We start from the raw sequence: 14,219 nt of genomic DNA on the forward strand, positions 1-14,219 counted from the left end.
TATACATTATATGTAATAAGAATATATGTGTATTTTATATTTTTTATATAATAAATTAATTAAAATTGTGTTGAAAAGGTTTTGATAATCTTAGGGTTTGTTGGTTGTTGTTTGAATTGATTTGAAATTAGATATTAATTTGAGTTTTGTTTTAAAAGTATTTTGATAAGATATTTTGTAAAAAAAAATAATGTATTTTTAATGACATTGTATTAGTATAATAATATAATACATATAATATGATATTTTTGTCCCAATGATCTTATTTTTTTTCTCGCAAAAATTTATATTTTTTGCGGATTTTAAGTTGTGAAGTCTAACCTTTAATTCTATCTTGTTTATCTTTAAATTTTTTTTACAACAGCCTTATACCAGTGAATTCATACGAAACTAAAGTATGAGTTTTTATAATATTTCAATATAAGATTGAGTTTGTACTTCAACAATAAAAATGTGAATTTGTGATTAACGACTTGGATATATATATATATATAAACCTAAATTTATATGAAATTTAAAAATATAATTATAAACAAGACTTGCTAACTTTTTGCAAATAGCATTAAGAATTTATTTTATAAATGTAGTTTTCTTTAGAATTATTTTATCAATTTTCTATTTAATTTAACTATAAAAATACGTGATCTCATTTTAGAATTATTTTACCACCCATCCATCTAATCCAACCTTTAACTTTTTTTATTAATTTTCTTTTTACTTTGTTTTTTTTACCACGTTTCAAATTTTTAAAAATTCTACTTCTAACACAGCACTTGAATAAGCCGATGAACATTGTTTTCTGGGTGAGATGTTCATTGCAATTGATCGTCAATTATTGGGAAATGAGCTTCCAAAAATACGAAAACATAGAATGAATATGGAAGAGGGGAATGCTACACACGTGCACAATTACTTTTATGAAAATACAGTATATACTGATTATATTTTCCGTTGACGATTTCGTATGCGAAGGAATTTATCTAACCGTTTTTTTCCAACAAAAAGTAACCGAAACGGGTCAATCAGGATTGTCTCCACTATGAAAAGGCATTGCAACCATTGATCAATTAGCTTATGGAGTTTCAGATGACTATACGGACGAGTATCTGTGCATTAGTAAAAAATCTTCTATTATTTGCCTTTTTAACTTTTGTGAAGCTATTATGGAATTAGTTGGTGAACGCTATTTGAGGAGGCCAAACCGAAATGACGTTAATCGTCTTCTTCATTTGTACAATGGCAGACATGGTTTTTCAGTATGTTGGATAGTTTTGATTACATATATTGAATTTTGAATAATTGTCCAATGGCTTGAAATAAACAATTTACACGAGGTCATGAATCTCTTATAGGAATGCTTGAAATCGTTGCTTCTCAAGATTTATGGATATGACATGTCTTTTTGGTGTCACAGGTCATGTAACGATATCAATGTGCTCAACGAATCGCCGTTATTCAATAAAGTTACACAAATGAGCGGATTGAATATTCAATTCACAGTGTACCAAACCACATACTCTCGTGGATATCATCTTCCATATGAGATTTATCTTGAATGGTTTGCTTTCATTAAAGTTTTCTCTTCTCTTGAGGATCGAAAACCATTTTTCTTTTCTTTGCTTCAAATATACAAAAATATGCATAAAAGAATATGGAGCAAGCATTTGAGATTTTACAAGCTAGATGGACAATTATTTGAGAATATAACCACATATTCAAATCACAGTGAACCAAACCACATACTTTAATGATTATTATTTTATAGATGATATTTATCCGAAATGATCGGCTAAGCTTTCTCTTACCTTAGGATCCAAAACGAAAATTATTTAAGAAAGACAAGAATATACGAAAAAAGAATGTGGAATGAGCATTTGGGCCTTAGAAGCTAGATGAATAATGATTCAATAACCTGCACAATGTTGGTCTATAAGAAAGTAAAATATATATAATGTTAACTTGCATCATTATACATTGTTGAAGATGAAAGAAATATGTTAAAAATTGGTTACATGATGATAGATGAGTCTATTGAAGTTGTACAATATTGAATCCCTGAATTTACAGACTATCTTTGAAAAATTATGCTTTACATTAGTAAAGTTTACCATTGTCTGTCTACAAACTGATTTAGTTGAACACATGATAGATGTTATTTTGCAGCAACAATAATAATTCCTATGTTATGTTGATTAAACAATATTATTAATTTATATGTCTATATTATACTAGGATTATTTCAATGTAATTTAATATGAATATATTTTGATTTATTTCAAATAATATTAATTTCAGTTTAAAATCACAACAAAATTGCCCTGTAGTTATTAACAATCTCAACATTTGGACGAATATGACATTTTATGTTTATTTTAATATAACACTAAGTTTCATAATAAACAAAATATACTTCATCTATCCCAATACAATAGTCATGTTTATCATTTTTATCCGTCCCAATACAATAGTCTTATTTCCACAAATAATCATATCACCATAAAACTATCCCCATTTTTTCATAAAAAAGTCTTTTATTCTTACTTTTTACCGACTACCAATATAATATCAATATTCCTTAAATTTCGTGTTCAACCCAATAAAAACTATTTTATGGAACAAAGAGATTATTTTTTATATACTTACATATGTATGAGTGTATTTATCTAGTATTTTAATTTAAAGTATTTTTTTCCATATAAAATATAAGAAATTAAATTAGCAATATTAAATATTAATATTTTTGTTAAAAAGAAGAATACTATATATTATATATATTGAATTAAATTATCAATTTTTTTTAATGAATAATACATTAGGGTGTGGTTGTTTGAAGGATTTGTATGGATTTCTACTATTCACACAAATTTTTTTCCCTAAAAATATCAAATCAAATATTTATTTATTTATTTATTTATTATACTAAAAATTAATTTTACATTCAAAATATCACGTCAATATATATTTATATTGCATCATACAACTATTCAAATTTAAATTTTTTATTATTCAAATCTCAATCCAAAATCCAAACCCCAGACAAACGCACCCACAGTGTGAACTAAAATTAAAAGTAAAACAACATATGTTTAGGGCATTGGATTTTATATATATTATTCTTTCTATTTTTTTTTTAAAAATATCAAATTAAATACTAATTTTTTATTTTATACTAAAAATTATTTTTAATTTAAAATATTATATCAATAATTTATTTTATTATATAAATTCCGATTCAAAATCCAAATCATCGTAGCAAACGGACCTGACGAAGGTACACTGTGAAAGTAGAGAAGGCTATTTATTAGTTTGGCGCGTCCCTTTTCAAAAAACGTCTCTCCGTACAGATGGAACCCTAGCTTTCCAAAATTTCCACTCTCGCGATCGATTTGGAAAAGAGAGAGCTTCAAAATGATCCTCAGGACGCCACCAGCTAAGAAGAGAATGGCGGAGTCGCTGCCGTTGGACGAGCGCAGCAACGCACGGAGCTCAGGCTCCGACAAGCAGCTAGTGGTTTTCGAGGATTTGCCGGTGGCGGAATGTTCTCACGATCATTCAGGACCGATTGCCTCTGACCAGATGCTGTGTACATATCAATGCCGTCAGATGGTATGTTATAGCCGTATTTTCATTTCAGCGGCTCGCTTTCTCATGTCTATGTTTTTAAGTAGCAGTTTCATACACTTATTTTCCGGCTTAGTTCGAAAAATGAATTTCTGATTGACCAATGCACGAAATACTGGAATGTCTAATAGGTGTATGTACAGGTGAATAGAATACTCGAAGCAGCGTCTGGCATGAAACTTTAAAGTTTTATTTTGATCAATTTTCGCATCGGTCAAGTAACTTGTTTTATTTTATCAGGCTCAAGAAAAAAATAGAATGGGGATGAAAATTCCACTTTTTCAGTTTCAACTTGCATAATCCAATTAACCAAGTAATCAAACTAGTTTGAAAATTTCTCAATTAATTAGAGTTTTTTCTTTTCACTACATTTAGGCATCTTGAATTAGATTTATTATCACACTGCAAAATTTATTTTTCTTGATAGAAAAATAGTTGGCAAGAAATGTTGAAGTTCGTCAGTGGGTTTGTATGCTTGAATTTCTGCTTACAATTTTCATGGCCGAAAAACCTCACTTGAAGGTAAAATCAGAGTTTTTCGATGCCCTAAGCAGTGCAGAAAAGCAAGCACAAGAATATCAATCCAAATTTGAAGCAATCAGCGAGGACTTCTCAAAATCTGGTAAGAATGGACAGAACACGCCCTTAAGTCTTTGGCAGCAAGCAGGAACCATGCGTTCGATCTCTTGTTCTCTTCCACATAAAAATTAAATTTTATTTTAAGCTTTTTGTATTGGGTAAACTTCATCTTTTGAATTACTTGATTACATAAAGCAATTATGATCATAGATTGATGCCAAATACATAATGAAATTGTGATGCTATGAACATCTGGCAGAAGTTGAGAAAAAGAAATTTCGAGATAAATTTTTCAATGTGGAGCAAGAGCTGGCTGCTGCTAAAGGACGTGAACACATGTTACAAGAACAACTTAAGAAGGAGGTTGACTTCTCTCAAGAACATCTTAGGAAGCAAATACAATCCTATAGTGAACTTGAGGTGCCAATTATTACCTTGATTTAAATTATCCTTCTTGATTGTCTTGGATTTCCTTTCTGAAGATATGAATGGTTTAGTGGAGCCATTGCCCAAATGGCCCATGGCATGGCCTATGCCCCAAAGTCCGAGTCATGGAGCACCTTTTCTTATAATAATAATGCAATGATTTTATAACCTTTAAATTGAAAAAGAATCAGATACAACATTTGCTGCCAATGCCCTAACCTTGTGCCACCCATGGCTTTCCCTTTATCAATAAATTAATTACTTGTGTGATATTATTTAATTTTTTATTGTTTATTTGAGAAAAATAAAAAACTAGTGCACAGTGCCACCATCTCAGTTGATTGGTTCAGGATAATGACACCGAGGAAAAGTATTTTGAGATCATTTAACACGAAGAAGATGAAAATTGAATAAGAAATATATTTAATTCTGATGACTGGAGTTTATGATGAAGTAGTGTTTGATTTCAGGTTTTAGTGATACTTGAGATTTTATATAATTTTTATGTTTAGTTGTTGAAACATGATTTAACAACTAAACATAAAATATAATGGCACATGCGCACATGCAGTGCTGCTGCCCTATTGCACCTCAGTGCCACGCTGCACCATTCTAACAATGATATTGAGAGTGCTAAATTTTTTCTGAGAGTGAAAGTTTTCTTCATTCCTTCCTCTTGTTGGTTCTTTCAATTTTTGTCAAACAATGTCTTAAAGTTGAATGACCTTCCAAAGTTGTGCTGCATATTATATTCAAGAATATAATGTGTTTCGTCAACAACACACACATTATGTTGAGCTGTGCATGATATAATACTCAAGCTAATTGAAGAATAAGACCTAATTTTAACTCAACTGAGTCTTATAATAGGATGGTTCTTTTCATATGGTTCATATTCTCTGATGCAATGAATGACCTGTTCTGACATTTGACTACCTAACCTGTTATTGTGCGCCGCTTAATACTACAATTGGGGCACTAGCCAATTAACCTAAATTCTGGAAATTTTAGCTCTTGATTATAGTCTTTGTACCATGTATGTAGGACCAGTCTTTGGCCTTCATTGTAAAAATATTTTTGATATTGGACATTGCAATTAGTTCATCTATTTTGCACGGTCAGCCCAATAACTATCATTTTTTTCCTATTTAAAATGTAAATTCATTTCGTCAAGAAAATGGCTTGGTTAAAGATATACTACAATGTTACTATTTCAACAAACTCACATTGTTTTTTGGGTATCCACATTTCAATTGTATCTTATGCCAACTCATCTATGAGTCCTAACTCCTAAATCATGCTAGTGCTCATCATATCATTATTCTTACTGTTCCTATTATCTACTCTACCTGATATTTTTTGTGAAGACTATTTTGCCCCCTGTTCTGTAGTTAATCCTTGTCAAATGCTCACTAAAATAACCCATATTTTGATAGGTAAAGCTCCGAAATGAGATGGATCTTCGGAAAAAAGCTGAGTCATCAGTTGCTGAGGCTGAAGAAAAAGCAAACCTTTTAGAGGAAAAGCTAAGAAAAATATCAGAAAGTGTAGATAAGGAAAAAAATCATCTTCAAAGTGAATTTGCTCAACTGAAAAGTGAATCAAAGCTGTCAGTTTCTCGAATAAGTGCTGAAGTCAGTATTTCAACCTTGGTTATTGTTGATTTTCTGTTCATGTTGATATTGTTAATATAAATTCTTCATTATCTTTTGGTCAGCTTGAGAGAATGGAATGCAGAGCCAAAAATGCAGAGAAAGAGTCAGCACTACTGAATGCGCAGCTGGAAGAAATGAAAAAACGATTGGATGCGGTAACTGTTGAATATTTGTAGAGGTCTCGTGTCTTGTGAGCTTGAATTCACCTGTAGGGTTGCAGTGTACCTTCTGTTATTCTTTTCAAAATAACCATTCTCTACTGAGGCCAGGCTAATCCTTAATTGTCTTTAGGTTTATTTTAGGACAGTTGTGCAAATATACCTTGGTTTTTGGTTTTCTTTCGTATGGTTCATGTCTAACCTATATAAAAATATGACACCTACTAGTTGGAAAATTTAATTGAAGATCTGCGCGACCTCTGTAATGTAAAAATGTAATATTCATTTGTCTTTAATTTTCTCCATCTACTATAAAAAGGAATACTTAATTTTTGTAACAAAACCTACGTTCTAAAAATTCACCCATATTTCTTTTTTGTTGTGTTCATGGAATACAAAAGTTTTGGCACTGACTTCCTTTGTATAGAATAGTGTGTTCATTATTGTTATGACTAGCTTACGTGTATTTCTCTGGGCTACACATACGTAATGAAATAGTTATAATACAATAGTTGCTTTCTTCAACAGTGCATACAGGAGAAATTTGAGGCAGAGAGAAAGTTACCAATCAACTCTCTTGAAACTCCTAAGGACACTGATGTGTTGCTGAAGCATCTACAAGAAGAACTGAGGAACTATGTAAGCATTCTGTTTATATCATACTGGAAATTAACATGTTTCTTTAAATTTTACTTAAAACTGGCAGTCAGTTAACCATTTTATAGTATCCGGAAATTAACATGTTTCTTTAAAGAGTTCTTCCACCCGATGAAGACATGTTAAAAATTTGTCTTCTTGTTCACCCAAAAACCTTAGGTTTTAATTACCTATGCTATAGTAAATAATTCATTGCAGAAGATAGTTCTATAATGATCCTTCACTGCGTATTCCATCTGGAGTTATACATTGCTAAAGTGTCCTAGGGTATGTTTGTTTGTGGGTTTGCGATTTTGGGTTTGGATTTTTTAATAGTAAAAAGTTGAATTTGAATAGTTGTTTGATGTGATATAAATAAATATTGATGTGATGTTTTAAATGTAAAACTATTTTGTAGTATAATATAAAAAAAAAAGTAATTGTTTGATTTGATGTTTTTGGAGGGAATAAGAATTTGAATAGTAAAAATCTGTGCCAAAACCCATAAAAGAACACAACCCTAGGTGGTGGTGTGTTTGAAATTGTTGGTATAAGTTCATATATGCATGTGTTTTTGTCATGGATCACAATATCGTACCATAGACTAACCTCACCTGTTATGAATATAATGGGTTGCAAGGACCAGCCTGACCTAACCCTGTTTTAATTGCAAGCTTGTGACTGCAATTTTCATATTTTGACACACATTTCAGTTTAAAATATTCTAATGCATAATGGAACTGTGTCAATGTAACATAGGAAGCCGAAGTTTGTGAAGCAAGAAAAATAAAAGCTTCTCATGAAGATGTCAAGCTGTTGAAAGAAAAACTACATGAAGAAAAGAGCTGCAGGGAGAGGGCTGAGTTGGATCTATTGAAACTATATGATCTACAGTCACATATGAAAAGGTTGGAGAATGAGTTGTCTACATGGAAATCATTGACTAAGGAAATTCCTGGTGTTGCAACTGCTGATGATGTACCTTCCAAATTTGCGGCTTTGCAAAAGTATGCACTGTACTCTTCTTTTACTTTACTTTTTGTGCCTCATACATTTTAGGAATTGTCATTCAATTCATGTAGTAGTTCACTAGTGCGTATTACATATTCTCAGTTCATGACTGTAGGTGTTGCCATGATACTTGCACTTGTTTCCAAGGTATAGAGGTTACTTTAACAAAATGTGCCACATTTTGTTTTGTGTGTGTGCGCGTGTGTGTGCGAAGGGGAGCTCATGTGAACTTCACTTGTTATTCTATTGTTATTTTTTGTTGTGTAGCTTGGCATGAATTATGTAAAATCCATATCTGCATGTCTTCATTTGGAGCATCTCACATTTTGCATTGAACTCAAACAGAGACGTAGTTGATAACATGTTGAGAGTGGGTGAGGCCCAGGCACAGATGAAAGAAATTCAAGTGGCTCTTGATGCTGCAATGCTTGATAAACAAAATGCAGAATCTGAGGCTGTAATGGCAAAAGAAAAGGCAGAGTCTTGTAAAATTGAAATTAAAAGGCTGGAATCTATGGTTAGTATTCCAGAGAGAGATTTCTTAGTTCTTTGTTGCTAGATAAATTTTCAAAATGCTGCTTATTATGAAGTGTCTTCTTCCATCACCTTGAAGTTGTGGATTATTGGCTCTTAGTATATTTTATTATGTAGCGGTGCTCAATTGATCTGCTAGTGATTCTTTTTAAAGAGTTGATCTATCAGCTTGGTAGTAAGTGGAATTTGTTTATCTTATAAGATTTTTTATTGAACTACTTTTTTTTTTTTTTTTTTTTTTTTCTGTTGCAGCTCAGCATGACTACAGAGGAAAGAGACCACTTAAAAAATCTAGTCAGGGAGTTGAAAGATCACCCACATCATGAAGTTGGAACTGAATTAGCTAGTGACACTATTGCTCAGGTTGGAATACCAATTTCTACACAATGTTATAAATGTTACACAGTTCTAACATAAGTTTTCTTCATATTATTGTGGTTATTAATCTCTCATTTTGACAGGAGCTTGAAGCATTTACTGCCAAAAAGGAAAACTATATCAGGGAACTAGAGAACAGTCTAAAAGAAGCTAGAGAAACTAATAGCCGTCAGCAAAGTGAGATAAAGTTGCTAAATGAAAGGTTAACGAATGAAGCAAGAAGAATAAAAATGTTGGAACGAGAGGACGATCGCCTCCGTGCTGACATTGCATTGTTGGAGTCTAAGGTTGCTTTGCAATTTAAGATTCTTGCATATTGGATATTTTGGTCAATTTCTATTCTATTCTTTGGTGTTTGTCTGCTTGCCAAATCCAATATTATGATATTTTTAAGAAGTCCTACGGTTATAATTTTTAACTATGAGACTAGTATGCCTTAATAAGTTGTACTATTATTACCATCAAACATCCTCACTTAGGATGTTGATTTGCTTGTAAAGCCAAACTCATGAAATACTGTTTCATAATGAGCAATAGTGAGATTTTAGCATGGAATCCTTTTGGTACCACATTAAAAGATCATTTTACTGGAAAATTAAGTTGATAACTAAATATATCATTATATTATTTAATTTGATTCTTCTTAACAGAATAAAGCTATTGCATATTTAAACTGAAAACAGAAAGAATAGTTATGGTGAGAACATGATCTCATTTTCTTGAACTAATATACTCTACCTCGCAAGCATGCCCTTTGTGCAGAGTATTAGTAGAAAGCTCTTTAACATGTTCTTACGATATTCTGGTTGTTGTTGTATGCCCACCTGGTATAGATGGGTTACCAAATTAAATAATGCAGTGTTGTGTAACCCCTTGGCTTTATGCAGGTTTCTGATAGTTCATGTGTATTCGTAACTCCTTTGCATAGAATTCTGGCTTTAGCAGTAATGTCTATGAAAAGTGGAATACTAACTTATTTATCATTGAGGCAGGCAGTAAAGCCTATTATATATTATCTTTCCAGTAATAAATGGCTTTTTATCTTCTTCTACTTTCATCATTTCTCTATTTGTGACTAGAATTCCGTGTTTGTTTGGCAGCTGGGGCATGGAGATTTTTCTTCTGCTAATACTAAGGTTTTGCGAATGGTTAACACCCTGGCTGTTGACAGTGAGGCAAAACAAACAATAGAAGCTCTGCAAGATGAGCTGCAGAAAACAAAGGAAAAGTTGCAAGCGGTGGAGGAGCTCAAGAAGCAGTCATGTAAGGAAGATAAACTGTCATCAAACTCATATAATTTGATTTCTTGCTAGATGTCCTGTCCTATCTTAATTGGAGTATGCAGTTCACTTGATGACTTGGGCACTTTTTATAAGATGCAAATGAAAAGTAGTTTTCAGGGATGTAGGGGCAATATACTGGTATCTTTTGTCCAGTAGAATGGTGTTGGATAAACCAATAATCATTCCACCAGTTGAAATTGACACTGTTTCTTGTGCAAATGAACTTGTGGCAAGTGTAATGCGTCTAATTGACTCGAACATTTAAAGTTAATTATAAGCTCTTCTGATTTTAGATCAAAATGATTAAGTTGACTGCTGTAGCAAGATTGTAGGCCATTTTGGGTGGTGAAAAAAATATACCAACCCTTGTGATGCCTGCATCCATGAAAATCTATGAGCGCAGCGAATTACACCTAGACCAAAATTTTTTTAACTCTGTCTATAATTGGTCTGTATTTTATGCATTCTTATTGATCATACATACATGCATATGGATTGGCCTGACCTTTTCCTAAATTTACCTTATAAAGAGCTACCGGGCAATCATGTGAAGTCTGAGTAATACTAAACTTGCCATCTGCCTAAAGCTTTTGTGTATTTAATAAATCTTTTCGTATGATAAGATCTTTTTTTGTCCTTTTGTTCACATCCTGCTGTGTAGCTGATGCTGGCACAAATGTTGACTCCTACATTGCTGGAAAGATTAAGCAGCTGAAAGAGCAAATTGCTACACTTGAAAAGCGAGAGGAGAGGTAGTATATTTACTGTAGTGTAATAGCAGTTACAATTGTTTTGTGGGAAAACTCAGCTCTTGGAAATATGTTATAAAACAGATACAAGACAGTTTTCGCAGAAAGAATCACTGTTTTCCGGAGGGCATGCTGTGAACTTTTTGGTTATAAGGTATCAACTGTCAATTTTTGCTAATAACTCTACAGTGAAATTTTGTTGCAATATTGCCTCTGTATTTTTTGTGAAGTAACTGCATCTCATGCTCGTAATCTGAGCAGTGGACTATATAAATAGTATTGATAAGTAGAGCAGGATGGTAATTTCCTGGTACAGATAGACCTATAATTGTATGTGTACCGTATTATTGTGATTAAGAATATAGAAGAGCATATAATCGCTGAATCTGTGTATCGCTACAAATATCAATAAGAGTTATTATTTGAGAATTAATATTTGACAGCGGTTAAAGATATCTTGCAAAAGAGTCCACTTAAATGAAAAGGAGAAATTGACCCATGGTACGATTGGTTGCTCATTAGTACTGAGTGTACTGTCCAGGGTCCTATGGAACTCTTACGATATTCAAGTTCTTGAATATGCTTATGTTAATATTTTATGATAGGAAAAACATTTCTAACTCAATTCTACTTAGTTGTCCCTTGGAATGGATTAGTTATTTTAATTTATTCTTTAATCCACCAAAGAAGTATTAAAGAACACAGAACAAAGGCCTAACTATGATGTAGTTACAACAGGTGGGAAAAGAGGGAAAAGCTCCTGTCGACATAGGTTTTGTCATTTTTTTAGGCCTTATCGTTCATGAAATTTGCACAAACCCATAACAGTTTAACATACCGGATTTCATTAGAACTCGGAAGTTAAACGTGCATGGAAGAGAGTAGTACTAAGATGGATGACCTCCCAAGAAGTCTTCGTGTTGCACCAAAAAAAAAGAACATGAAATTTGTTTGCGAGAGGATATTGCTTTGATATGCTTAACAAATCCTATAATTGTGCAGAAATTTATTGTAATATTCTTAACATAATACTTTCAATATGTTTCAGATAGTGATGGACGACCACCACCGGGCTGATGGAATACCAGTCACAAGATTCACTCTCCATTCTATTTATGCACTCAGTGATGACGAGAAGCTTCAGTTTGAATATGAATCTGGGAACACAAACATTGTGGTAAAGTGGGTGTAGCTGGGCATTTTGTATTTTCCTTATTCTTGTGGTTCATGGTGATAGGGTGGTAGTTGGTCCGAAGACAAATGGAGAACAGGATTTCATTTTTAGCTCAATATTTCCCTTTTGTCTGCCTATATATGGTGAATAAAATATTTAGATATATAAAAGTAATTCAACCTGTAGACGTAACACACCTCAGTCTCCGTGATTCTAGAGGTACATTTATCAATAGGTAGAAAGATTGTAATAGAGTGATTCTTGTCGCATGTCTAATATGCTGAAAACTTTACCAGATGGAAATGGTGCAGTTTTTCTTTAGAGAAAAGAGAAAAATTAGTATACAGTGGTGCTAACACCATAGTAAAGATTGTTAGAAAGAGAAATGAACAAACAATATGTTTGCAATGTATTTTCTCAAGTCAAGTCCATTCAATATCTGAAAGTAGGTCAGAGTCTTATACAATGGTGAGGAGTCATTTGGTTTCAAATGATGTGAGGCCTGCTTATTAGATATGATTTTGGGTATGATGTCAATTTCTTTGTATGGAATTTGAACTTCCAAACTGACACATGAATTGCACACATGTGTATTCTTATATCATATGATCTTCAACTTTATATATATATATATATGATATATCATGTTTTAATATTTATTTTTTGAAAATGCCAGGTGAATGAATATGCTTCTCACCCTGAGATTTCAAGACAGGTATGGAAATATTATGTTTAGTGTTTTAGTTTGAGGTGTTTTTTTTTTTTTGTGGAGATAATATAAAAAATAATATTTTGTGTTAAATTGTTGGTTTCTCATAAAAAAATAGAGTATATATTATTTATATTATGTAAATGTGTATATATATTGTATTTTTTATTAATATTCATCAGGAATTGTGTTCGCCGGGTAAACAGACTCCTAGTTCTAGCTTTCATGTATGGCATGTATATTGGTTGTTCTGGCGTTTGATTAGCTCTCACTGGCATATGGCAGGTTGATATATTTATCCGCAAGATGAATTCAATTCCTGCCTTCACAGCAAATCTTACAGTTGAATCTTTCAATAGACGCACCCTTTCATAAAGTCTGCTCTTTTTGCTCCTCATCTACGGCAGTTTGTTTCTTCTTCTGTAATTCTAAACTCACTTCAGTTTGTTACTATTATATATAGACTTTTGTGGCCAGGTCCACTCATAGTCTATATATCCTGCTGTTTTTGCGACAATTGACAATCCTGTAGTATGGTTTGTTTTCAGCCGAAATGGTTTTGTCCATCGCCCTTGTAAATATGTTTTTGTGTGTAACTATACTGTATAAGCTAGTAATGCAAATGTAGCTGTGCATCATTACTGGGGGGTAGTGGGTACATCACTGCTGAGGAGGTGAGGTATCTATCATGGTCAAGTTTTGTCGATGATTCATGATTGTTAAGCATGCTGGCCTCTAATGTTTTATCTTGTAAACAGGGCACCCCAACCCCAACCAGCATTGGGGAACGCAAGAGAACATTGAAGGATGTCGTGATGTGCTATATTCCTGGTGCACGGTTAAGAGATCTTGGTTGGCACTAATGGCTTTCTCCAGGTTGGTAAAGGTGGCGACTATTGTATGGTTTTATTATTCTATCCGAATGTGATGGTTTTGCACAGAGAGAAAATGATTGTGCTCAAGTGTAGTTAGTAGTAAGTATTTTGTGGTGTGTGGTTGATTGTGTTGGAGACTCTCTCCCTATCTTGAGGAGCAAGAGCAGCCAATAACTAATTACTTTTTAATAATCGATCTCGATAAGGGAGGGTAAAAAAATCGAACTGAACCGAATTTTCGGTTAACCGATCAAATTCGATTCGAATAGAAATACTGCATATTTGATATTTGTTCGGTTCGGTTTCTGTTTTTATTATTTTTTTCGGTTCAATTAATCGAATATATTTATATTATTATATTTTAAAATTGTTGGGGGTACAAATCTAACAAAATTCCACTCTTATAAGTTCCTAATCAACTTTACTAGTAT

General features: G+C 32.6%; 1 protein-coding gene across 1 annotated transcript; it reads left to right on the forward strand.

The window, feature by feature from the left end:
* The first annotated feature begins 3,275 nt into the window (after nucleotides 1-3,275).
* Nucleotides 3,276-13,875, forward strand: LOC127239929 (mitotic spindle checkpoint protein MAD1). Its single transcript, XM_051258315.1, has 17 exons — nucleotides 3,276-3,606; nucleotides 4,144-4,243; nucleotides 4,460-4,620; nucleotides 6,063-6,260; nucleotides 6,344-6,436; nucleotides 6,968-7,078; nucleotides 7,835-8,082; nucleotides 8,432-8,603; nucleotides 8,873-8,983; nucleotides 9,082-9,285; nucleotides 10,099-10,261; nucleotides 10,943-11,033; nucleotides 11,115-11,184; nucleotides 12,079-12,207; nucleotides 12,881-12,919; nucleotides 13,199-13,587; nucleotides 13,672-13,875. The coding sequence occupies exons 1-16, from the start codon at nucleotides 3,409-3,411 to the stop codon at nucleotides 13,286-13,288; spliced, it is 2,178 nt and encodes a 725-aa protein (XP_051114272.1). The 5' UTR covers nucleotides 3,276-3,408; the 3' UTR covers nucleotides 13,289-13,587; nucleotides 13,672-13,875.
* The last annotated feature ends 344 nt before the right edge of the window (nucleotides 13,876-14,219 follow it).

Source organism: Andrographis paniculata, unplaced genomic scaffold, assembly GCF_009805555.1.
Source record: "Andrographis paniculata isolate CXL003 unplaced genomic scaffold, ASM980555v1 Contig78END, whole genome shotgun sequence".
In the NCBI taxonomy this organism is placed as follows: domain Eukaryota; kingdom Viridiplantae; phylum Streptophyta; class Magnoliopsida; order Lamiales; family Acanthaceae; genus Andrographis; species Andrographis paniculata.